The following is a 22,660-nucleotide window of genomic DNA, read 5'->3' as shown; positions in this document are numbered from 1 at the left end:
GGAAGAGAGGAGAAAGGAGAGAAAGTGATGGCTAGGGAAATGGAAAGAGTGAGAGAGGGTTTGAGAGAAAAGTCTAAGGACAAATTTGAAGGAGAAGAGGGACAACTTAATAATTTTACTCCTACCTTGAGTCTCTATTTATAGTTGAGGAAATAATTGAAAATATATATGGTTTTATGTTGAAGAATCCATAACCCGAGCAGGTTTCCCATCCGGGTCGGTTTTATGTTACTTACTAGGGATAGTTTGGTAATTTTCTATTATGTACGTTGCTTGTAGCCATGGGTGCCCGCCGTTTCTCCCCTCCCACCGTAGTGGCATTCTCTTCGCTCGCGGCAATCTCCTCTCCTCTCCTCGCAGTAATTCCTTGTATCTTTCTCCTTTTTTCAATGGCGCTTCCTTGGTTGATGATTTATTATACAGCATTCAATTCTATTATTGATTTCATTTCTCTGTTTCTATCCTTCTCACGCTAGGGTTTATTCTTCCGATCCGGGGAATAACCCTAGTGCTCGAAGTCTCTTATTTCGTCGACGATTTTGACTTGCCAAGTCTCCGTGTTTCTGACCAATTATGGATATTCCAGTGGAAAATTCAACTGTTTCACCTGTGGAGCTGGATATAGGGCATACAGTGGAGTCTTTTTGGCAGTTTTTGGAGTCTCAAAAGGACTTGTTTCACAGCCAGATTGATCAGCTTGAGAAGATCGTTGTTGTACAATGCAAAATCACCGGTGTCAATCCTCTGTCGCAAGAGATGGTATGGTTTTCCAGCTTTTTTGCACATTAGGAGTGAGTAAAAGAACAATGTATGTAAATTTCAGAACTAAGTATTATTTATATGTTCTCTTCACATGTCTTTGTTTCTTTTCCGATGCCTATGGAAAACTTTGACTCTTCTGATTCTTTCCCTACCGCTAAGGTTTTTCATTGTTATATTTACTGTTTGCTGCGGAAACGATATAATTACTTGTGGTTTCTTAGAAACTGCATGAGTCTCTTCTTAAGACTGAAAATTGGAAATTAACATGCTTCCTTTTCTTTGCTCGCATCCTGAATGTACATTTTTTCAATTATTTATCCAGTACCCATCCCCTTTCTGACTTTTTGTTTGCATTGAATGTTTTCGTTTAGTAATTCTTAGTCCTTTTTTAAATGAGCTTTAAACATTCTCCTTGTATATCTTTGCAGGCGGCTGGTGCACTTTCAATCAAAATTGGTAAGTCGATTAGTTGAATGACATGTGTTCTAAGGCTTTTTGCGTCTCTGGATAGCTTTAACTAGTTGTATAGGTTGCATTAGATGTCATTTACGAGTCTGTTTAGGGTACTGTATGTTTTTTATAGCTTCCTAATTGAATGTGGTAATCCTTGATTTTTGTAGCCAAAATTTTCTTTCTCATTTGCTTCTGGATAGCTTGTGGTCTACTTTCTTCAACCGCCTTTTTATGCCCATCCTTTTAAATAATCTGAAAACTTTAAAAATAAAATAAAAAAGTTGACATGCTTCCCTAGTATTTGACTTCTGTTGGTGTGAGCTCATGGAACCTTCAAAATTATGACTTTTTATATTTAAGCTATTTTTTCCTACTCTAAAAATTTGATTAATTGCTGAAAGTACTTATCCATCATGTTGCTACATGTATTGGCATAGTCTTGGAGTTTTCTTTGGATTATTTTGGAATCTTCTTTTTTATTCTTTAAAACTACTCTAATTTTGAAGCAATTTTTAGCTTTCACATGTATCTGTCTGCTGTAGCAATTAACAAGGGCAAAAGAAAAAAGAGTTGAAAAGTACAAGGTTGGTTCCATGAGTAGAAAGTAGTTTTCAGAAAGGACAAAAAGAGCTCTTTAAAACCTAGACATTGATTGTAACTTACTTGTCTTATTTCTGACCTGATTCAGTGTGTTTGATATCTCACAACATTTTTAATTTCTTTCATTTATGCAGGAAAAAGACCAAGGGATTTACTAAACCCTAAGGCTGTAAAATATATGCAGTCAGTGTTCTCCATAAAAGATACCATTAGCAAGAAGGAAACTCGCGAGATCAGTGCTCTTTGTGGCGTTACAGTTAGTCAGGTTGTTCTCTTTATTATTAGTGGTTTTCTGCGGTATAGCTTCTGTTCCATCCGCTTGTTAAGGGTACACCTCTGTATTTTTTATCAAGAACTGACCGACTGCTTTAGTCCGATGTGCTTTGATCTTGTCTGCATTCATGTCTCTAACTTTTTCTAATGGAGTCACTGACTCAAAGGAAATGTCTGATTTTGGGGAAGCCTCCCTCAAGTCGCTGTCAGGTAAAAACTTGAGTGAAATAGATTTAGCGATTTAAGGCATAAAATATGTCATTGTCAGAAATTATTAAACAGTCCCGAGCTTTCATCATGTCTGCATAGGACTAAGAGTGGAATGGCTGACTACTTTTGTAGACATCATTAAGCTTAATACAAAATATAGTGATACCCCTTTGCACTATATTCTACTTTTTTATTTTTGAACTTTTGTCGACTACCCGCTGTCTGATGCAGATACAGTTAAAAACATCAAAGTCAAGAGTGCTGTTGCCTGTTGCATTTTCAATGGAATGGATTATAGTTCCCGTTGTAGTCATATGTGCAGAGTTCACTTTATATTTGTTAAATATGTCAAATGTTTTGCCACTCTGGTTTTGTTATATTTGTTAGTAAGTTTTTACAGAAGCCGTCTTGAAATCAGATGAAGTCAAGCTTATCTCTGCATAACATTGACAGGTTAGAGAATTCTTTGCTGGTCAGCGTTCGAGAGTGAGAAAAGTTGTCAGGTTATCTCGTGAAAAGGCATATCGGTTGAGTGCATGTAAAACTTCTGTTGACGGTTCTTTCGGTAAATCTGAACCTGATGTGCCTGTTAAGCATGAAGCTTCCTTGAACTCAGACCCACAAAATGTTAAAGATGCAGAAACTTCCTTGAACTCAGACCACAAGATTATTAAACATGCAGAGACTTTCTTGAACTCAGAACAGAAGAATGTTAAAGATGCAGAGACTTGCTCCACATCACAGGAAGAAACTATCCCTGGGCTTGACTCGTCTGAAAAAACTTTTGTGGAAAACATTTTCAATTTGATGATAAAAGAAGAGACATTCTTTGGCCAGGTCAAATTGTTGCAATGGATTCTTCGGATACGTAATTCAGCAGTATTAAATTGGTAGAATGACATACTTGGTTTCAATTTTTGGACTGTCTTACAGTTGTTGTCATATTTTATCTGCTGGTGAACTTTGTCCATTCTTTTTTTTTTCTTCAGGTTTTTAACTAAAGGAGGTGTTATGATTCTAGCAAAGTGGTTGAGTGAGGCTGCACTTGAAGAACAAACAACTGTTCTTTTCGTGATTTTGAAGGTCAGTTGTTTTTAACTGTATTTTGGACAATATTAATCCACTTTATAGCTTGTTATGGTGTAAAGCTAAATCAAGCCAATTACATAAACAGGTTCTTTGCTGCCTTCCATTACACAAAGCTTTACCTGCACAAATGTCAGCTATATTGCAAACTGTTAACAGGTTGCGATTTTACCGAACATCAGGTATGCTTACATCTTTATTATTTGTTTTCTTTGGTTGTTCTTGTTTGATGTTCTGTATCGTATTCTTTGAGGACTATGTTCTTGTATGTCTCAGTTTTTTCTTGCCACCTCTTTTTTTTCTTTTGGTTCATTATAGTTTGTGATGTATTGTTAACTGGATTTGAGTGAGCATCAAACCGATAAGACTCATATTAATAGCCTTATTTCTCCATTATGTGTTGTGTCTATCATAAGGCCGATCCTACACGGAGCACCTATATGCATCTCTTGCTTGTATGAAAGATTACCAGGGATGAATCAATTATTCTTGCTAACCTCAAAATGGTTCATAATATGTATGTTGAGTTTCTTTATTTAGTGTAGTCATTGTTGTATCTGTGATTTGTCTTAAAAAAATAAAAAAAAAGATATATCTGGGAGTTGTATTTGTTTTCATGAGGCAGTGAATCTGTTGATTTACTCTTTTCTCTTTGTGCTTTAAATTTGTTGTTTTTCACATTTTAGCGTTTTTGTTGGTTTCTTTTATATATAGTACTGGAAACTGTTTTTAATTCCCTCATATGTAGCATGTTTGGTTCTTTCTGGTGGTCTGGGTTTAATCTCACATGAGGTTAGTGAACTGAGATCTTGTCTGCCTACTTATTTTGTGAGTTACTCTAACTCAAGTGCAACGAAAAAGGCGGGGGAGGCAATACTTTTGCCAATTGGCTAGGCCAACAAGGGGCGGAACGACCTCTCAATCAATTCCAGAAGCTGTCTGATAATCTATGTACCCTGATGAGAAAAATCAAAGTATCATCTTCACCCCTTTCTGCACCTCATTGTTAGGAGATTAAGCAGATTAGCAAGAAGAAGGCTGGGGCCCTATATTATTACTCCTATATGTATGGTTGGTCCCACATTTGCATGCTTGTTCATTGATGTTTGGTTGACTTGGGACCCACTAAGTATGGGCTTGTACATGTTTAGTTTATATCTTTTCATTATTATACCATAACCAACTCTGGAATAATTACTGTCAGTTTCTCACTTGTACTTTGCATTTACTCTAGTTTTTATCTTTTTCTGACTAGTACCTTTTGAAAAGAGAAAGATCTGAAGCAAGCATATTGCAAGCTAAATGATTTACAGTGTCATTTTCCATTTCAAATTCGCATAGCCCTGTAAAACTCATTTATCTGATTTGAAGATCAGACATATCAAACAGGGCCAAAATTTTGTTGTCAAGATGGAGCAAACTGTTTGTGAGAAGCCAAGCTCTGAAGAAACTGTCTCCTGCTAATGCTCGTAGTGATGCTCAGAAGGAAGTCATACCGAACCAGAGGCATGACTATTATGCTAAAATTATGCTTATTCATGTTTCATTTTCAAGTTCAAGGTGATGTTGAGTCTCTTTCTTTGCAGGATCAGTGAAATCCTCAGTGACAACTCATGGCAATCAAAACTTGAGATCCCTGTAGGTTTCTTTATAATTCAAGTATGTTTTTTTTCTCCTTGTGTGTTTGTCGAGTTGTTCAGGCCTCATTCTTAATTTTTTTGTAGGAGCTCTTCTCTTTTACTGAAAATTTCTCCGAAAGTTCCAGGTATTGTTTTCTTGTTGTAGCAGATGATTTTACTGTTGTTATTAGGTGTCACAATTCATATATTCTGCTTTTATTGTAATAAGTGAAAACAAATTTTTCCTTTTCTGCTTCAGGAAACTGAAAAATGCAGCAGTGAAACTACTTCCACCACCTCTCTCTGATTCAAATAAAAAATCAACTCGAAACATGACTTCCTTGAGTATCCTTTGTCAGTTATTGGGTTCTGGTGTTTCTCTCTGTCTGTCTCTGTCTGTCTCTCTCTCTCTATATATATACTTGTTATGATGATTTTATCAAGGAACAGGAAGTAATGCTAGTTGCTTGGGTAATAGATTGCAGCAAATTTAAATATATGTCACTCTTGCTGACTTGTCAGCTGCTAAAATTTTCTTGGAATATTTAAAGAATACATTAACATTGATCTATCATATAATTTAAAGTTACCTTCAGAAAAAAGAAGTGGTTTAATTTAGAAATGCATTGACACTTAACTGGTATCACATTGAAAAACACAACTAATCTGAATATTGACTATGTTTTGGCAACTTGCTTTCCGCACAATTTGAAAAATTATTGAAGAGAAGGTAGAATGAATTACAATTCTTATGCTGAACCCTTGGGATTGTATTGAAACAGCTATAGTGCTAGGAGATCTCTGCAAAGCTTGTCTAGAAAGTTTAGGCCCCTGGGGTTAAGTTTTTTTAATTTGTATAAACTTCCATTTTGGTTTCTTATAGTTCTTTCCTATTCCCTTAGGATTGGATAACTCCATTACCTTTATCATCTGCTTTGTTGGTTTCATGCTCAGAGAGGAGTCAGACTTATTAATCATGTCCTTGGTCAGCTGATATTTTGGGTAGCCTTTATCTAATTATTTGCAATGCAGATGAACATGCTCCATTCTTCCTTATTACTTGTATCAAAAGCTGGATAATGGAACCTGGTGCTGTGTGTGTGCAAGATGCGTGTGCATTTGTGTTCGTGTGGTCAGATTGTTCTCCATTGCTTTTTCTAGTTTATGCTCTTTATTATCTGGGGGCAGTGTTACTTGCTAAGCCTTGATTGCTTTTAATTTACTTAAACCTTGTTTATAAAGAAAATATATTTAGTTGAAACTGGGTCCTCGTAATTCTTGATGTACATTTCCTTAGCGCAATACAGATAATAAAGAACGGAGAAAAGTTCAGCTGGTGGAACAGCCAAATCGTAATGTGGCTAGAAGTGGGCCAGTTGCAAAAATGGCACCTGTAAATCAAAGCCGCCCATTATCTGCTGATGATATCCAGAAAGCAAAGATGCGTGCTATCTTCATGCAGAGCAAATACAGGAAGAGTGGTGAATCTTCCAAACATAGTAATCAACAGCAAACTGAAACTTCAAAAATATCTTCGGATATATTTGAATGCCCAAAGAATTGTTCTTCACAAACCAACATTGAATTATTGGAAAGTAAAACTTCATTGATGGGAAAACAGCAAGATATGAACCCTGCACCGGTCCTTATACCTCAAGCTTTACCTCCAACAGAATATATAACTGATCCAACTGATTTGCAGTCAAGTGCATGTCAAGAAGATACTGTTTTACAGCCTACATCATGTGCTGAAAATATAGACTTGAAACCGAGTGTAACACCACAAGAACATGTTTTTGAACCAACTGTGGCCCTTCAGAGACCTGATTTAAAGCTAAGGTCGGCCCTGCAGGAACCTAACGCCAAATCATGCATCGCTTGTGATGTTCCTGATTTAATGCTGCATTCAGGACTTGAGGAGAAACCACTACTGGACAGGTTGAAGAAAGTTCAAATTCCATGGCATATGCCACCAGGTACATTTGATTGGTGCTTTTTGATCAGTTCAAAATCTTTGGTTTCTCAATGTTGTTGCAAGTTAAAAATCATAGTCCTTTCAAAAGAGTATTTTTCCTATACTACTATGGTTTTGATGGAGGCTTGTGAGGTGGTGCATTACCTCGTGCAGTATCAACTGCATCCCTATGATACTGATGAAGCAAGTGCTGCCAGCTGATACCATCCTTGTTTGCTTCTACTGGTCAGTTGCGGTTAGACTGTTGCCAAAAGCAGCAAATAGGTGTGCTTGATTCCTCAAGGAAAATTAATGGAAAAACAAGCCATGAGACATGAAGCCACCCCAATTGGGTTATTGAGATTCCCAACCTGCTTCGTAGTGCCTTCCCATGATTGTGGGTTGAACATTAGATGAAAAAAAAATCCCACTTTTCAGATCATCACATTTTGTGGGAGGCATGAGACATAAGCATCGAGAGTCTTATTTTGTATCGCATTAGTATGTCTTTCACTTAGTTGATAATAGTCAACAAATATCATGGACTAGTGGGCCAAACTTTTTTTCAGTACCATCATTTGCCACAGTACCCTACTCAGGATGTTAATGATACTACCCTAGTTTCTCTAGTTTTGTCTTAGGGCAATCGCCTGGCAGGATTTTGTATCTCACCTCTTTTCAATATTCCATCGAACTGTATCAAGGATTGGAACTTTGGCTCAATGGTCACTTGGGAGGGTTCTAGTGTAAGGATTTGGGTTCAAGATATAAAGAGTGCAATCTGGGTGTGTAATCAATATTTTAAAAAACACAAATTCATCCAACTGTGCCAATTTACATGGCTGAGGCTATAATTTGATACGACAAAATGCTCTCAAGTATTTATTACCTGCCATACACGCAAATTTCTACTTCTGCTGGGAATGATCATATGTACAGCCTAAATAATGATTGTGCCATTGTTGTATGAAATAAATGAAATATAATCATCCAAACTTAAAAATGGATGACTTTTGCAGTGAAAATTTCATCTGAGAAAGCTTTCTGATATTGAGTGCTTGACTCGATGTTTTATGATAAAGGAAATAATCGAAGGAAACTTTAGTCAGGAATGGCTGTTTCAAATATTACTCAGTTCCTTGTGAGATATAATGGTCGCAGCGTGCTTGAAAGCTGTTGTTGTTTGTTTGATGAAATAGTGGTTTTCTTGTGTTTAATGGCATGTTATTGGCTGATATGGACAAGACTCTGTGGACCGACCGTGCTCTGTATTTTCCACAACAAGACTTTCCTTTCCTCTCACTATCAGAACAAAAAAAGACTAACTGGTGATGCTGAAAATGATGAACTTCATAAATCTTTCGAAGTGCACAAAGTGTTCACTAAGTAGGCTTACAGGAATATCTGCTTTTGTATGTTGCTTCGTGAATGTTACTATGTGTTGTCATGCTATTTGTTAACATTCGGTGTTTTTGCCTATTATATGCAGAGATAAGGGTGAACACCCAGTGGAGATTGGGTGCAGGAGACAATAGCAAGGAAATTGAAGTCCAAACAGAGAGAATCCGGCGAGAGAAAGAGATCATTTATCAGAGTAACCAAGATATCCCATCTGACCCAAAAGCACCTTGGGACGTTGAGATGGACTACGATGATAGTTTGACGCCAGAAATCCCAACCGAACAGCCTCCTGATGGCCAATCTGAGGCTTCACCTGGCTGCACCCCATCCACGGATGCCCCATCAAATGCTACACCAGATCACACATCAGCAACTGCAGAAAATAACAAAAGCCCAGGGCCTGACCTTGAATTGCTCGCTGTGCTTCTCAAGAACCCAGATTTAGTTTTTGCATTAACTTCAGGTCAAGGAAGTAATATCCCCAACGGACAGATGGTACAAGTTCTCGATATGCTCAAGGCCAGTGGACTATCAGGATCCGTAAATGGGTTGGCTATGAATGGAGCAGAGCCGCAGAAGTCTATTTCATCTCAAAATCCAGTTTCATCCTCATCTCCAACGCCATTGTCGCATCCTTCTCCGACGCCTGTTTCTCTTCCTTCGCCTACTCCTGACCCTTCGACGGTGGGTTTACTTTTAGTTTTAGTTTTTTTGTTTTTTTTGTTTTTGCTTATATTTTCTTTGATATACCATCGTGGGACCTACAAATGCCACGAACGATGGGTCTCTTTCACCGTGCGTGAACTCTCTGGTCATTAAATTTCGCAGCCCAAAGTACCAGGGATGACGCGTGTTTCTCAGCAAATTGGACCAGGCGATTCTCCGGCGCGAACACCGGTAGCTTCTCACGCAGCATCGTTGCCTAACTTTGTATCTCATCGAGTTCCAACCATGCAAGCGCGGGTGAATGTTGCTTCTGTACCAGAATGGCCTGCGGCGACCAGTTCTCTTCCCGCACAGGCCTCTGCAGCCGCTCCTTGGAAGGAAGTGTCACCTGTGGTTCCAACGGCCTACCATGAAGCAAGCATGCCCGCAAGGCAATTGGCAGGTATGAGCTCACTAGCACAAAATGCATCGTCGACTTTGCAACGGTTCCAGACTCAACGGCTTGGAGCTGCAGCAAACCATGGAAGAACTGGAAATATAGTGCCAGCACCGGTATCTCTTGGCATGAACCACCCACAGATGGATAGGCCCGTTACAACCTACTCGTTGCCTTCGATCGCGTCCACGGCGCCCAGGACGCAGCAACCCTTCCCTGAGTCTCAGCCATATTCGCCCCAATATACCCCATGGTCGAGAAACTACCCCAGCTTAAGTACACAAGAGTTTCCATCGGAACCTAGTTACAGTAAGCCCAATGGCTTCTCAAGTACTCGTACTTCGGACGCTCATTTTGTGACTAACCAAAGTAACTACAATGCATATCCTGCCGGAACGGTGCAGCCTCCAATCGAACCTGTGTTTGAAACATGGAGCCCTGAGAGGCTGGACGGAAATTTCTCAACGCGAAGAAATTCTGGACGGGGTAATGATAGGACAGACCGGTCGAGGCACAGCAACCAGGCGCAACAATGGGATTGCAGGAGTGGCCATAAGAGGTGGCATGAGCGGGATCGGAGGTATTAGCTTAAGATTATGATCCAAGGGTGTTTGGGTTAGAGATAGAGCTGTATATAGATAAAAGATTTTCTTTAATTTTAGGGACATTTGGAGGAGAGACGGGTGGGGATATGGCTGCTGAAGCTAATGTTGGAATGGCAGGATCCGAGCAAAGAAACAAATAGTAGTGAAAGTAATTTTACTTTCACTTTCAGAGTGCACTAACAGGACTAAAAATGAATTGATATGTCAATTAGTTTTAAGTTTTTGTTTACCGAGGGAAAAACAAAACAAAAATTCGATTAGATATTTAGGTAATTTCATACAATTTAGTAAATTTCTTGATTGAGGTAATAATAATTATTTTTTACAATATTAAGATGGAAAAAATGCCAAAATTGTAAAGTAAAATTAAATAAAAAGATAACTTAGTAGTGACTTAATTTTCATTTGAAAGTTTTTACTTTTATTAACTTTTAATGATAAAAATAAAAGATAGAAGCAGTTTCTGATATTGCTGCTTGAAAGCTGAAAGGGAAACACTTGAAAGCTGCTTGAAATTTTATGTAAGCCAGCCTGAACGGGAGAAGAAACATCTCTTTACACAAAATTTCTTTAGATATTGCTCATACACACGGCTCTAATCAGGTCGTGGGGCTGATTCATTCTGTCCTCACATGCCATCCATCTTCGAGATCCACACACCAGATGTCCTATCTCGTCTGCTGCAAAAAAAACAGAACAAGGTAAAAGGGAAAGAAAACCCAGTAGTTCTACAACTAAGTGTTTTCGTTCCTTTTATTGCCACTCTCTTCCGGTGGCAGTGAGACATAACTCAACATCTTCTCAACGTAGTCCACCTCAATGTTGAATTTTTCAGCTATCTGGCGAGCACCCATTGACCCTTTGTGATCACTGGTCTTTCCTTGATGAACAAGGAGGATCTCCTTTAGCTTCTCAATATCAAGAGTTCCAGGGGGAGGAGCTTTAGGTCCGTTGTCACCAGCTACAGCCTCTGTACTCCTGAGTTTTGGCATGGGTCTGTTGTACTTCTCCACAATAAAAGCCTGTTGAGTGTGCCAAAAATACCATTCAATAAGGGAACACTTGCACAGACAATGATCTCAGCACAGCATACTCGAGACCATAATATACAAACACACATCCAAATTTGAAAACGAAAACTTCACCTCGCCCATTTCAAGCTTCCCTCCAGGCTTTGTTGTTATCCTCCCCACCATTTTGCTAAGCATAGCATCATATTCTGGATCACGCTCTGCAAGGACACTATCATTTTGCACCCTTTGTATGCCCTCTAAAAAAGTAGAGTTCAAACTGTCATCAACTGACTAGATTCTTAGTTTTATTCTCAAGTTGGCAACAATATCACATTTGCTTCTAAAACACAGGCAAGTACTGAATAGTTTTGAAGCTAAAGTTCTTAAATAGGAGAAAATGTAATATGACTAATGAGACTAAGAATTACTTTAATGCAGTTTCACAAGAAAGAAATATTTGGCCAGGTGTGGGTCCATGAATGGCAAGTCAGGGGAATATAAGGACAGGTTCAATCCACATTTGACTTTTTTTCTTCAATATTGAACCCCGTACCCCGGTGAGACTCGAAAATAAAGACCTCATATTAGAAAAATCCATGTTGCTGTTGAGCCAAAGGTCCAATCCACAATCTAAAATAGATATTCCAGTTACTCTGACAGTTTTACCTCTTATACATTTAATTTTCTTGAGGGTAACCAACTATTTGAAGACCGCCCAATGGAATCTAGACCATAAAAATAAACATAAGAGATTGTTACAAGCAATGTGGACCAAAATTCCCCAAGTTTCAGCTCAATAGCATTGATTATGTGGCTTTTGACTTGCCAATTATAACTTCCTACAATTCTTTTTTCTATAACCTCACACGATAGGAACACTGTTAAGGTGATAGCAGTGAAAGTCAGAAAAATAACAAAACTCCGTTCAATACAAGGGAGTGTCCTATCCATGAAGGCGAATCTTAACATATCTGCAAGAAAGGTGGATTTTTTGACAAACTTGATATTGCTATCAGTAGACCATCTGAGTTGACCAATTTTTGGAACACCTTATACATGATTTCATTCTATTCTTAGGAAAAGGCAAATCCAAAATAGACAACCAAGGGGAAATTTTATTACACAAGCAGCAAAGAAAGCTGAAAGATAAATATTTCAAATAAGACACAGAGAACACTCTTTGGTCCTCCTCCTGAGAGAGGGCTTATTTTGAATTTTGAGGTAGTTATTGAGGTAATCCAAGACTTGATATGGGAGAGTTTTGCAGCAGCAACACCTGGGACAGGTTGTTCGAGTTTGTCCACCCATGGGCATTGTGAATGTACTGAAGCAGAATTCATGGCCGGGTTGAGGATCTTTTGTCCATTTTACTCATGTTCTCTCACAATAGAAGGATATTTTTAGTCACCACAAAAAGAAAAAAAATGCGTCGAAGAAAGTTCTTCCATGGCAATTCCTTGTGATTTAAGATGAGATATGAGACTCTATAGACCACTTCAGATCATTATCACACACTACAGAGTGCAAATTGCATGTCAGATTCTTTGGGTTGCACTAAAGTCTCCCTTTAACATCTTGTTGTGGGAGATGCTTTCCCCATTCAGACATCATGATTGGCATTTCATTATTTTTGTTTGTTTTATTTCTATTATGTATGCTGGCTGAGGTTTCTACAAGCCTTATTTCCTTTACGGCTCTTTTCTGATATGTATTTTCCTATGATGTAACACCTTCATATTCTTCTTTTTCTCTTAATGATATTGTTGAAGAAGCGAATATAGAAGAGTCTTATATGACTCTCACAGAAAGGAGGTCTTTTAGTGTTATTAGTTCTTTGCATAGTTGTTTATTTTGATTATTATTACAAGTTCTATTTTGGGTGTAACTAGGACATGGGTAGTTTACTCTGAGTTTGATTCTCTATGTTCTCTCTATTATAAATAGATGACCAATGTACTCAAATTATACACCAATGAATGATTTTGTTTTCTCTCCCAAAATTTCAACAAAAATTCTCAACATTTAAAAAAATAAATAAATCTGATCCTTTTCTTACATGATACTTAATTCACACATTCTTTTGCATAACAAAGAGCCTGAGATGACATTTTGCGTGGTAATTAGAGGAAGAAATGCAATAATAAAACAGGTAGACTGGATGGAGATGGGACTTATAACACTAATAACGGACAGCAGATTCTGATCAAGTTGTCTGGAATAGGCAAAGAGTAACTTTCAGCTGAAGGGAACAACTCAAAGCAAAAAAATATCCTCACAAATACAAATGAGAGGTTTTGTGGCAAAAGTAATAAAAACAAACTACAATTGCTTAACATCCAACAACAAAGAATGAAATTTCCTAAAGTCTCCTTTGAACTCACAATAGCTCAATCATCTTGAGGTCTCTAATCTGAGGCATGCAGCAAGCATCCAGTCACCAATTGCCTCTCCTTTAAACTACTGACTTTGGAGGTTGCCTCACTTTTAGAAAAGACATTAGCTGAAGTTCAGATTGAAAAAGCTGCTCTTTTCTAGGCCTCTTGACAAAGTAGCGGAGCCTGACAGGTTTAATACTGAGTTTTTACAAAAATTTAGTAGGGTTTATCAAGGAGGATTTTCAGAAAAACCTTGGTAAAGTTTTACGAAGGGGGGCCTCAAGTACAGCAATGAGAGCTTCATTTATTGCACTTGTGCCAAAAAAAGAAAAAGGAAAAGCAAATGGGGCCCAAGTAATTCCAAACTTGTAAGCCTCAAGTTTTTATTGTTAAGATCCTTGCCAACATGATCAAAATGATTTTTCCTAATACGATTAGCTTGAGAAATTAGCTGTTCATGAGTTGGTGGATGACTTGTAGAAAGAAAAATCAGCCATGAGTGATTGCCAATCTAAACATGAAAAAAACCTTACATTGAAATTAATAGTGCCTTCACAAACACTTAAGTGGGAAGATACAATTTGGAGTCAAACCAGAAATTCTGGATTCACAATCACAAATATTCAACCAACTTTTTGATAGTACTCAATGAAGCAACTTGTGGCCACATTTAAGAGCACAAGTTGACTTCACCAAAGTGATCCACTTTCACTTAGCTCATTCAATGCATCATGCATGCTCTATTCCTAGCAGCCAAGGAGTTGGGTTGGCTAATTTCCATCTATAACGGTACCAACCTTGACATCTCTTTTGTTTCAATTTACCAAGACTAGGCCCAACTGAACAAGTTATCAACCTAAAGGGCCTCTCATCTCTTGTTGAGAACATCTCTAGCCAAAAAGCTAAATGGGTAAAATCTTTTATCTATAGCCCTCATGTTCTGATGATGATATTCATTCTAATGTTATCACTCTTGAGTGCATCATTGGCCTGTGTCTTTATCGTATCATGGGATTCTCTTTTTCAAAACTCATCCAACCAAAACCATTTAGAACACTATCATTGAAAGGATAGAAAAATAATAAAAATAAATAAAAAAATAAATAAAACCCTTGCTTTTTAGAAGGTAAAGAGTTCTTTCAAAGCTAGCACTTGACCCTTCTCACATTTACTCTTCAATGCCTTCATATTTAAAGCCTTGGATTTGTCCCCAGCCCTGCTAGTGTGGCAGTGATCCTTTGTTGTCTCTAGAAAAAGAGAAATCAAGACTCTTCACCAACAAGAGCTCCTCCCTTATTTGAAAGGACTAATTCACCAAAGACTTCTTCTCTTTGAAAGTTTGAGTATCTGAGAGCCAATATGAAAAGAAATTGGTGGCAAGCAGCTGAGCTCTGTGTTAACAACCTACAACTATCTTCCCTTAGAAAGAAATTGAAGGGTCTTGCCAATAAAACTTACTTTCTGGAGAGAGTCAATTGAAAAGATCATTCACCAAATTCTTTCTTGGGGTTGTTTACTTACGAATAAGATCTTATAAGGGCCTTGATTAGAAGAAACAGATGACAGATGGTGCTATGTTCACCACACACTACTATCTCCCTTTAGAACCTGTAGTTGGTACTACCATCTCCCTTTAAGAACCTGAAGTTTGTACATTAAACTTGACTTAGAGGGAAACTTTACAGAAAACATGGGCCCTCGGGGGTAAGTTTTTGTGTTCAGGGATCAAATTGAATCTGAACTTCTCATTTATCTGGCCTTCTTTTAGTCATTGACTCTACTTAAGCTGAATTTCAATCCTCATTTTAAGGTTTGAGAGTGTTTCTTCAACCCTCTTGAGGTGGAAGGTGATACCCTATTGTTAAAAGTGGGTGCCAAAAAATCTATGAAATTTCTCAATTGGTCCAGAGTAGGTGTAGATTGAAGACCTCAATGGTCTTCAATGGCTTCTTATTTCTTAGAATCACATCCCACCTACAACCAAGAGCCTGGCTGACTTTCTTGCATGCGAAGGGATTTGGCATCAACTCTTCATTATTTGATCTTCAAATAATCCTTCCACTCTTTTCACATCATAATTTTTTATATTTTGCAGTTTTTTCTTGCTTCATTGTGTATCATTTGTTTTAAGCTCCTTCTAGTAAAACTCTCATCAAGCAAAGAAAAGAAATGCTAATAAATAATTCATTTCCACTTGGAGACAAATGAAAGAAAATGTCAAACTGTTACAACAGTCAAAAGTGGTCCATAGTGCTCATTCAGAAAAATTAAAAATTTGCTCATAGTGCATCATGTTTTATTGTAGATCTTAAATGTTTCTGGATGGTAGAAGCTTCAGAAAGCAGATACTCGTAAATGGGCAGAGTCCATATTAATATGGAAAATTCTTCATATCATGCAAACACTCAACAATTTCCCTTTTCCTTTTTTGTGCCTTGTTTGTTATGGTGGTATGGGTCAACTTCTCCGAAAAGAGACTAAGATTCGTTAACGGTTAGAATGGTCACAGTGCTCACTTCACATTCACAAATACTGATGCTAAACCTTTCCGGTTAGATAAATTCTTTTCAAAAGAACTAATTGTCAATCAGAAGAATCCAAAATGTAACCAAAGGAGTTGTCTGTTGTCCCCAAGTATGTCCTTCCTTTTCCCCTCTTATAAAAGGTTTTTTTTTTTAATTCTTTATTTATTTTATTTTAGTTTTTGTGGCGCAGGAAGATAATTCCGAAGGATCAGAAACCATAAGATGACAGAAGGCCCAACGCTTGTGTTCAGGTTTCAGAGGCTAGACCGATGTACCTTCAGGGAAACAGCATTATATTATACATAATACCCTTTGCTGAATTTTACATCCTATGTCGACAATAGACGAGATAAAAGCTAAACGCATGAATTTGGAATTGACAGATAGATTTTCAACATTTACCCACTATAAGACAGTTTGCACAGCACAAGATCTTTCTGATCCTTTAAGTAAAATGGAGAGCAAGAGCTCGCCACATTAGCTAATCTACTCTAACGGTAAGAGAGGCAGATGGGTTCTATAGGAATCCACTTACCATTGATGTCATCCTTCAATGACTCTGGATTGGCGGTAGCAGCGGTCGGCCGCCGTTCGACATTCTTTATTTGCGCCGGCGACGCTGGAGTTGAGCTCCGGACACTTCCCGTGGCTCGCCGCAAGGCTTGCCCCATCCTTCCACCTTTTCTGCTCTCCTTGGCTTTCCGTCCCGAAGTCCCAGTAAACTCTTCCTTGTGTCCCTTGGCAATACACTGGAGACGACCGTCGGGCAAGTGGACGTCGGAAAGAGCACTGCTTCGAGTCCGAAGACTACTCTGTAAACGTGTAAACCCAAGGCCGATTTGTACCCTCAATGCCAAATGATGGAAAGTCTAGAGCTCGCCACGAGGACCAGGTTTTCATTGAACCTAGGAAATCCCCGATCGCTACGGTTTCGTCATTCGTGGGGAAAATATTAGAAACTATATTTGTGAATTAAAGCAGAACTCGGGGTTGCATGTTCACTTGACTTGATCTGAATGCTTTGAGCTTGAGTTTGAACTCTGTTGGAATCGAGATTGAAGCCAAAATTTTTAACCAAATTTAAACGAGTTGGGTCCAATTTACATTTAAAACTTTGCCTAAAATACATATTCATTAAACTATACATAATTTATGCATAAATTCTACATAAAATCGGTGGATGACCTTTGCATAAAATTGTACAAAAATATCCTTACACTCTGCATAAAATTGTTCATAAATACTCAAAAAATTATATATAAACTTTGTTCAGTAATCAAATACAAAAAAATTAAATGAAATAACAATATCAAAGGAAGCACAGACTAGTCATAAGGGCTAAAATGAAGGCAAGTAGAAAGCTTAAAGAATTCAAAAGAGATCAACAAAAAATATTTTTAAAAGTGGATAAATGAAGACCAAATGACATTAAAATTGACAATGCACCTAACTAGTAGTCAAGGAAACAAAAACTAAAGCAAAACACTTTTTGATTCACTTAAATAAGAGTTGGATACAATGACTAATATACCCTTCATACAATTAACTGATAGAGATGAAAAAGATAAGGATAAGAGAAGTTGAGATGTTAAAGAAGATAAAGATAAAAGAAGTTGAGATTGCCTCAAACTTGAAACTCTACAGTCATGTACACTTGTAACTCTACACTCATGTAAATCCTCTTATCATTTGTACCTATAAATAGTTGTATCAATGGAAGTAATATATCTGAAAATTATTCTTTTATCTATTTCTATATTAACCACTTATATCTACAAAATCTACACCTATAAATTACATGAAAATTGGATCATACAAACATCTAAACATGTTGAGTAATACATAAATCTCACAAAAAATATATAGACCATATAAAATGACCAAACTACCCCTTATACCGCTTTCAAAGTTCTACAGTTTAGAAGCTTATATTTTTTAAATATGAAATTATTTTATGGACTAGTACTCGTCTATATTAATGGAGATTCATTGCAGTCAGGGAAAGACTTCGATGACGGAGCGCAAGCCCACAGGGGTTATTTTGTATTGAGAGAAACCGGCATTTTCGAAAAGTTTCTTCCATTCGTCTTCTCCTCTTTCCTTGCCGGTGAAATTCATACAAATCATCGAATCGAAGAAGAACTGTGTCTGTTGAAGATCCAAACTTAACGGGTCTTACGATCCGAGATTAACTGGTCATGATCCGACAATAACGGATCTGTAATTTTAATTTCAAACGGGATTCGTTCCCTTATATGTAAACGTATTCTGAATGTATTTTTTTCACATAAAAAATAAAGAATTTTACATGGTATCAGAGCGACGATCTTGAGATTGCTCTTTCTATTTTTTTTTCTTCCCGTCTGTCTCGTTCCCGCTTCCAATTCTGACGACGTTTCCGTCGAGGTCCAAACCCTCGTTCGACGGACGGAGATAAACCTGCGCCTATCGTTAAGAGACGCAACAGGAGCTCTTTTATTGTCCACCAAAGGTTTCCCAGATCCGGCCACTGCGTCGTCCCCGCCACTGCCTTCCGGCCTTCCTCTGCCGTAGACTACGCTAGCAAACCGCGCTCCGATTTGCACCGTCCCGCTGCTGCTCCTTCCGACGGCCAGTTTAATTTTCGTGGCCAAAGAATATGGGTGGCCTGGGAATCCGGAAAACTAGAGAAATGAATCAAGCTTTGTTGCTCAAATGGCTTTGGAAGTTTAATACTCACTCAAATCTTTGGAAGGAAATGGTTCTCACAAAGCTGGGTGGGGATCCTCATTGGTGGATGTCTGGAGGAATCGTAGAGCCCTCTCCTCAATTTGGAGGGCTCTATACCTTCTGATCCCAAAATTTCATTCGTCTAGTAGATTCTATGCAAGCAATGGTAGATCGCTCAAGTTTTGGGATGACTTATGGATAGGGCAGGAACCCCTGTAGGCTGCATTCAAAAGTTTTTATCTTCTCACTACTCGCAAAGACATATCAGTAACAGAAGCTATTGAGGTTGGGGGGGGGGGGGGCCGGGGGGGGGGGGGGGGGGGGGGGTGGTATGAGTCTCCGTCCTAGAAGGGATCTCTCGGATAGTGAGACTTTGGAGGCTAGTCGATTGATGAACCTTGTTGCTTCGTTTAAAATCCGTCCTTCGGAGGCTAACAAGCTCGTTTGGTGGCCAGACAAAAAGGGTTCTTTCACGGTCTCATCCGCATACGGTTTTTTAAACAACGGTAACTCGGCCTGGAGGGAGAATGAAATCAATTTCGTATGGCGTCTATGTGCCCCTCCAAAGGTAAAATTCTTCATGTGGAGTGCCTGTCAAGGTAAAATTCTCTCAACAGCCGTATTGAGAAGAAGAGGACACCCCTCCGTTGATCCCTTGTGTCCATTCTGCAACTCTGAAAATGAAACTACCAGTCACATTCTTCTCCATTGCAGTTTCTCTTGGAAGGTGTGGAAGGTGTGGATCAGCATCCTGGGAAATTTTGGGCTACAATTCTGCATGGCGGCGGATCTACTCTCGTTCAGTAAATCTCTCATGGGTATCCGTTAGTCGAGCCTTGGAAAGATGATGCTCTCTGCTTGTGCCAGTTTTATTTCGTGAGGGGCTTTGGAATGAGCGCAATAGAAGACGATTTGATGCAAAAAGCGAATCTTTAGACTGGGTTGCGGACAGAGGGGTTGGGCATATATCAACTTGGCTTTTAAAAAAGAAAGCATTATCTTCCTATCTGGGTTCCTCCATTCGTGAAAATTGGAGAAACTTGGCTTTGATGCACCTTGGAAAAAAACCTCCTGTGATGCAAGAATTGACTCCTCTTGATCCTGGTTATCTAAAGTTAAATTTTGACAGGCTTGTCTCTTGGCAACTCTGGTATTTCTGGTTTTAGAGGAGTTATTTCAGACCATTCTGGAAATTAGCTCTTCACTTATGCCGGCCCCCTTGGTATATCAGACTCTACGTCTGTTGAGTTACATGGTCTCCTCTCCGGTCTTCGTGTCTTTAGAGATAAATGCAGGGAGCCCCTACATGTTGAAGGGGACTCAAAAGTTGTGATAGGATGGTGTGAGAATGCATCTTCTCCTTTGTAGAGGCACTTGGATACTTTTAATTTTTTTTATAAATTACCTCAATTGTTTCTTGTATTTGGTCTCATATTCCGAGATCCGCAAATTCGGCGACTGATGTGCTCGCCAGGCAGGGAGCTACCATACAATTGCTGGTTGTAAGGGACATGCTCCCCTGAATTTTTTAATTTCTCCTGTTTTATTAATACATCTTTTTTAAAAAAAAAAGCTCGAACTCAAGCCATGTAGTCTTTTGAAAAGTTTTAAATGAATGTTGAAGCTCGAGCTCAGCTTGAACTCGGTTAAAATTATTGGGCTCGAACACGATAACAATTTTAGGCTCGAGGCTGGGCCTAGCTCGAGCTCGAGTCTGAAATATTTAAATCATGCTCGACTTGAACATAGGTAGGTTTGGGCTCGACTCAGCTCGATGCCACCCCTATAAGGAACCGATTTGAGTCGAATAAAATAGTAGACCAATATAATCGAGTCGTAGAGAAAATAGGTATAGAACTTGGGACACAAATAACCGAGGAAGAAAACAAGTGAGCCGAGTCTGGTTGACCCGGTCCCGAGTTGACTTGATCTGAGTTTGCTCGAGTTAACCCAAGCGGGATAGAAGCAGATGTGGTTAGGCCAAGTCGGTCGTTGGGTTTACTCGACCTGGACTGGGTCTTGTTTAAAACATGCGCTCGATTAAAAACCACCTAACTTCGTGAAATTATAATTGGGCATTCATCTTCCCCGCGCTTCCAAATAGAGTGAAAAAGCAGTCGTCTTCAACCTCAAGAAATGGAAACAATTATGGCACAATGCTGGCATATTCGCCCTCCAAAGTGACAACCCAATTGTCACTCGAAAAAAATAGCAAATAGAGGAGAACTCATGGGATCAGTGGCCATCGTCTCCGGCTTCTAGAAATGGAAACATAGCTGTCGATGAAGAGAAATAGTGTCGTCTTCCCCACTTCCGAAAAGAATGGGACAACAAAAAATACATGGAGAGCCTCTTCAGATGGTAACTCTCCAAACAACAATGCAAGACCTTCCGAAAATAAACGAATCATCTTCACTGCTTCTGAACAAAGCAAACAACAACGAGAGTAGAGAAAGAAACAGAACTTCTAAAGATGAAAAAATTCCTCGGAGAAGCAGAAAATCTCAAAGAAGAATAACATCTCCTTCTTGTGCGACAACAACGTTCCCAGATGCCAAGAGTGGACGGAACCACTCTGACACCCACCGTTCCCGGGTTTTGACCGCTGTACTCTGGGATTCGAATGCGGGACGTGGGCGCCTAACTCTGATTCTATGTCAAACGCCTAGCCAATAGAACTTCCTAGGAGGTCACCCATCCTAGTACTACTCTCGCCCAAGTTCGCTTAACTTTAGAGTCCTGAGTTAGATGCCTAGACGATACAACCCAATAGACCGGTCTGTTAGGTGCGGACAACAGAGACTCTAACAAGAGTGGACGGAACCACTCTGATACCAACCGTTCCCAGGTTCTGACTGCTGCACTCCGGGATTCGAACGTGAAACGTAGGCGCTTAGCTCTGATACCATGTCAAACACCTAGCAACTTCCCAGGAGGTCACCCATCCTAGGACTACTCTCGCCCAGGCTCGCTTAACTTCGGAGTTCTGAGTCAGATACCTAACCAATACAACCTGAAAAGACTAGTCGTTTAAGGTGCGGAAAGCCAAGTACCTAACCCATCAGTGGACCAGGGGCGAACAAAACCTAACTCAGGTGGACCGGAACCACCTAGCTCTGACACCCACCATTCCCACTCCTTACCACTCCCCGTGGGATTCGAGTGCGAAACATGGTGCCTAACTCTGTTACCATGTCAAACGCCTAGCCAATAGGACTTCCCAAGAGGTGACCCATCCTGGTACTATTAGGTGCGGAAAGCCAAGTAGCTAACCCATCAGTGAACCAAGGGCGGATGGAACCTAACCCAGGTGGACCGGAACCACTTAGCTCTGACATTGATTTTTGACAATCTGATTGATGTGTAGATTTGAAGACGTGCTAGTAAGGAAACGGCGACTTTCTAGCACGATGCCAATGTTGATGACTTTCCAACACCTTGGATTCACCACTTTCCAGCACCTTTGATTAACAAATTTCCAGTTGAGGCAATCAAACAGCTAGGGAGAAAGTTAGTAATTGATAACAACATGATATTGAGATAGACAACAGTAAATTAGAAAGAATACGATTTAGAGATAAGCCAACTTTGGACGATAAGCAGACAGGAACACAGCAGTGCTTGGGATGGAAGAGATACCAGGCTGGATCAAGATTGATGATCTGAGTCTCGCTATGGAAAGGCCAAGCCGGATGAAAAGAAACAACTTTTGTCCTGCAATCTTTCAACATTATGATATTGCCCATGTAGTAGAGAGCAATACCATTGGCTCGAGATGGTAATTGAACACAAATTTGCAACAGAGGCTATCGGTAGAGCAAGGCATGGATCGTACCATGCAATGGTAGAGGCGTTGGAAACAAGTTGGATGAATAGAGTAAGTCAGCAAAGCTATATGACTTCCGACGATAGCAATGGCAACGGGCAAGTCGGTTGAATAGAGTCACCAACGAGTCAGAAACAATGATGCCTG

General features: G+C 39.2%; 2 protein-coding genes across 4 annotated transcripts; one reads left to right on the top strand and one right to left on the bottom strand.

The window, feature by feature from the left end:
* The first annotated feature begins 325 nt into the window (after positions 1 to 325).
* On the top strand, positions 326 to 10,290 carry LOC137955600 (homeobox protein LUMINIDEPENDENS-like). 2 transcript variants are annotated; one of them, XM_068802613.1, is made up of 14 exons: positions 326 to 359; positions 587 to 759; positions 1,191 to 1,218; positions 1,950 to 2,080; positions 2,752 to 3,188; positions 3,288 to 3,381; positions 3,473 to 3,566; positions 4,761 to 4,890; positions 4,971 to 5,022; positions 5,109 to 5,149; positions 5,263 to 5,348; positions 6,311 to 6,979; positions 8,447 to 9,042; positions 9,187 to 10,290. In XM_068802613.1, coding segments are annotated over exons 1-14 (3,393 nt in total). In that variant the 5' UTR covers positions 326 to 358; the 3' UTR covers positions 10,048 to 10,290. The 2 variants fall into 2 exon arrangements, with proteins under 2 accessions (XP_068658714.1, XP_068658713.1); XM_068802612.1 differs by having other exon boundaries at positions 340 to 759.
* Positions 10,291 to 10,542: 252 nt separating this feature from the next.
* On the bottom strand, positions 10,543 to 16,908 carry LOC137955601 (uncharacterized). Of its 2 annotated transcripts, none has more exons than XM_068802614.1 (3): positions 16,514 to 16,908; positions 11,211 to 11,335; positions 10,543 to 11,087 (listed from the first exon to the last, which is right to left on the bottom strand). In XM_068802614.1, exons 1-3 carry the CDS (start codon positions 16,647 to 16,649, stop codon positions 10,800 to 10,802), a joined length of 549 nt encoding a protein of 182 aa, XP_068658715.1. In that variant the 5' UTR covers positions 16,650 to 16,908; the 3' UTR covers positions 10,543 to 10,799. The 2 variants fall into 2 exon arrangements, with proteins under 2 accessions (XP_068658715.1, XP_068658716.1); XM_068802615.1 differs by having other exon boundaries at positions 11,211 to 11,296.
* Positions 16,909 to 22,660: the final 5,752 nt, after the last annotated feature.

The sequence above is a fragment of the Aristolochia californica genome, unplaced genomic scaffold (assembly GCF_029961685.1).
Source record: "Aristolochia californica isolate CCGP_79_NKW_82.1479 unplaced genomic scaffold, dmAriCali1.0.hap1 SCAF_2, whole genome shotgun sequence".
Classification (NCBI taxonomy): domain Eukaryota; kingdom Viridiplantae; phylum Streptophyta; class Magnoliopsida; order Piperales; family Aristolochiaceae; genus Aristolochia; species Aristolochia californica.
The sequence above is the reverse complement of the archived record's forward strand: the minus strand, read 5'-3'. Positions and strand labels throughout refer to the sequence as shown.

Bases quoted from the DNA above. Each gene is read 5' to 3' on its own strand.
- LOC137955600 (XM_068802612.1), top strand. From the start codon at position 574: ATGGATATTCCAGTGGAAAATTCAACTGTTTCACCTGTGGAGCTGGAT. The intron at 4,891-4,970 runs GCATGACTATTA...CTTTCTTTGCAG, and splicing joins GAAGTCATACCGAACCAGAG to GATCAGTGAAATCCTCAGTG. The intron at 5,150-5,262 runs GTATTGTTTTCT...TTTCTGCTTCAG, and splicing joins AATTTCTCCGAAAGTTCCAG to GAAACTGAAAAATGCAGCAG.
- LOC137955601 (XM_068802614.1), bottom strand. From the start codon at position 16,649: ATGGGGCAAGCCTTGCGGCGAGCCACGGGAAGTGTCCGGAGCTCAACT. The intron at 11,336-16,513 runs GTAAGTGGATTC...CTACTTTTTTAG, and splicing joins ATTGAAGGATGACATCAATG to AGGGCATACAAAGGGTGCAA. The intron at 11,088-11,210 runs GTGAAGTTTTCG...CACACTCAACAG, and splicing joins GGAAGCTTGAAATGGGCGAG to GCTTTTATTGTGGAGAAGTA.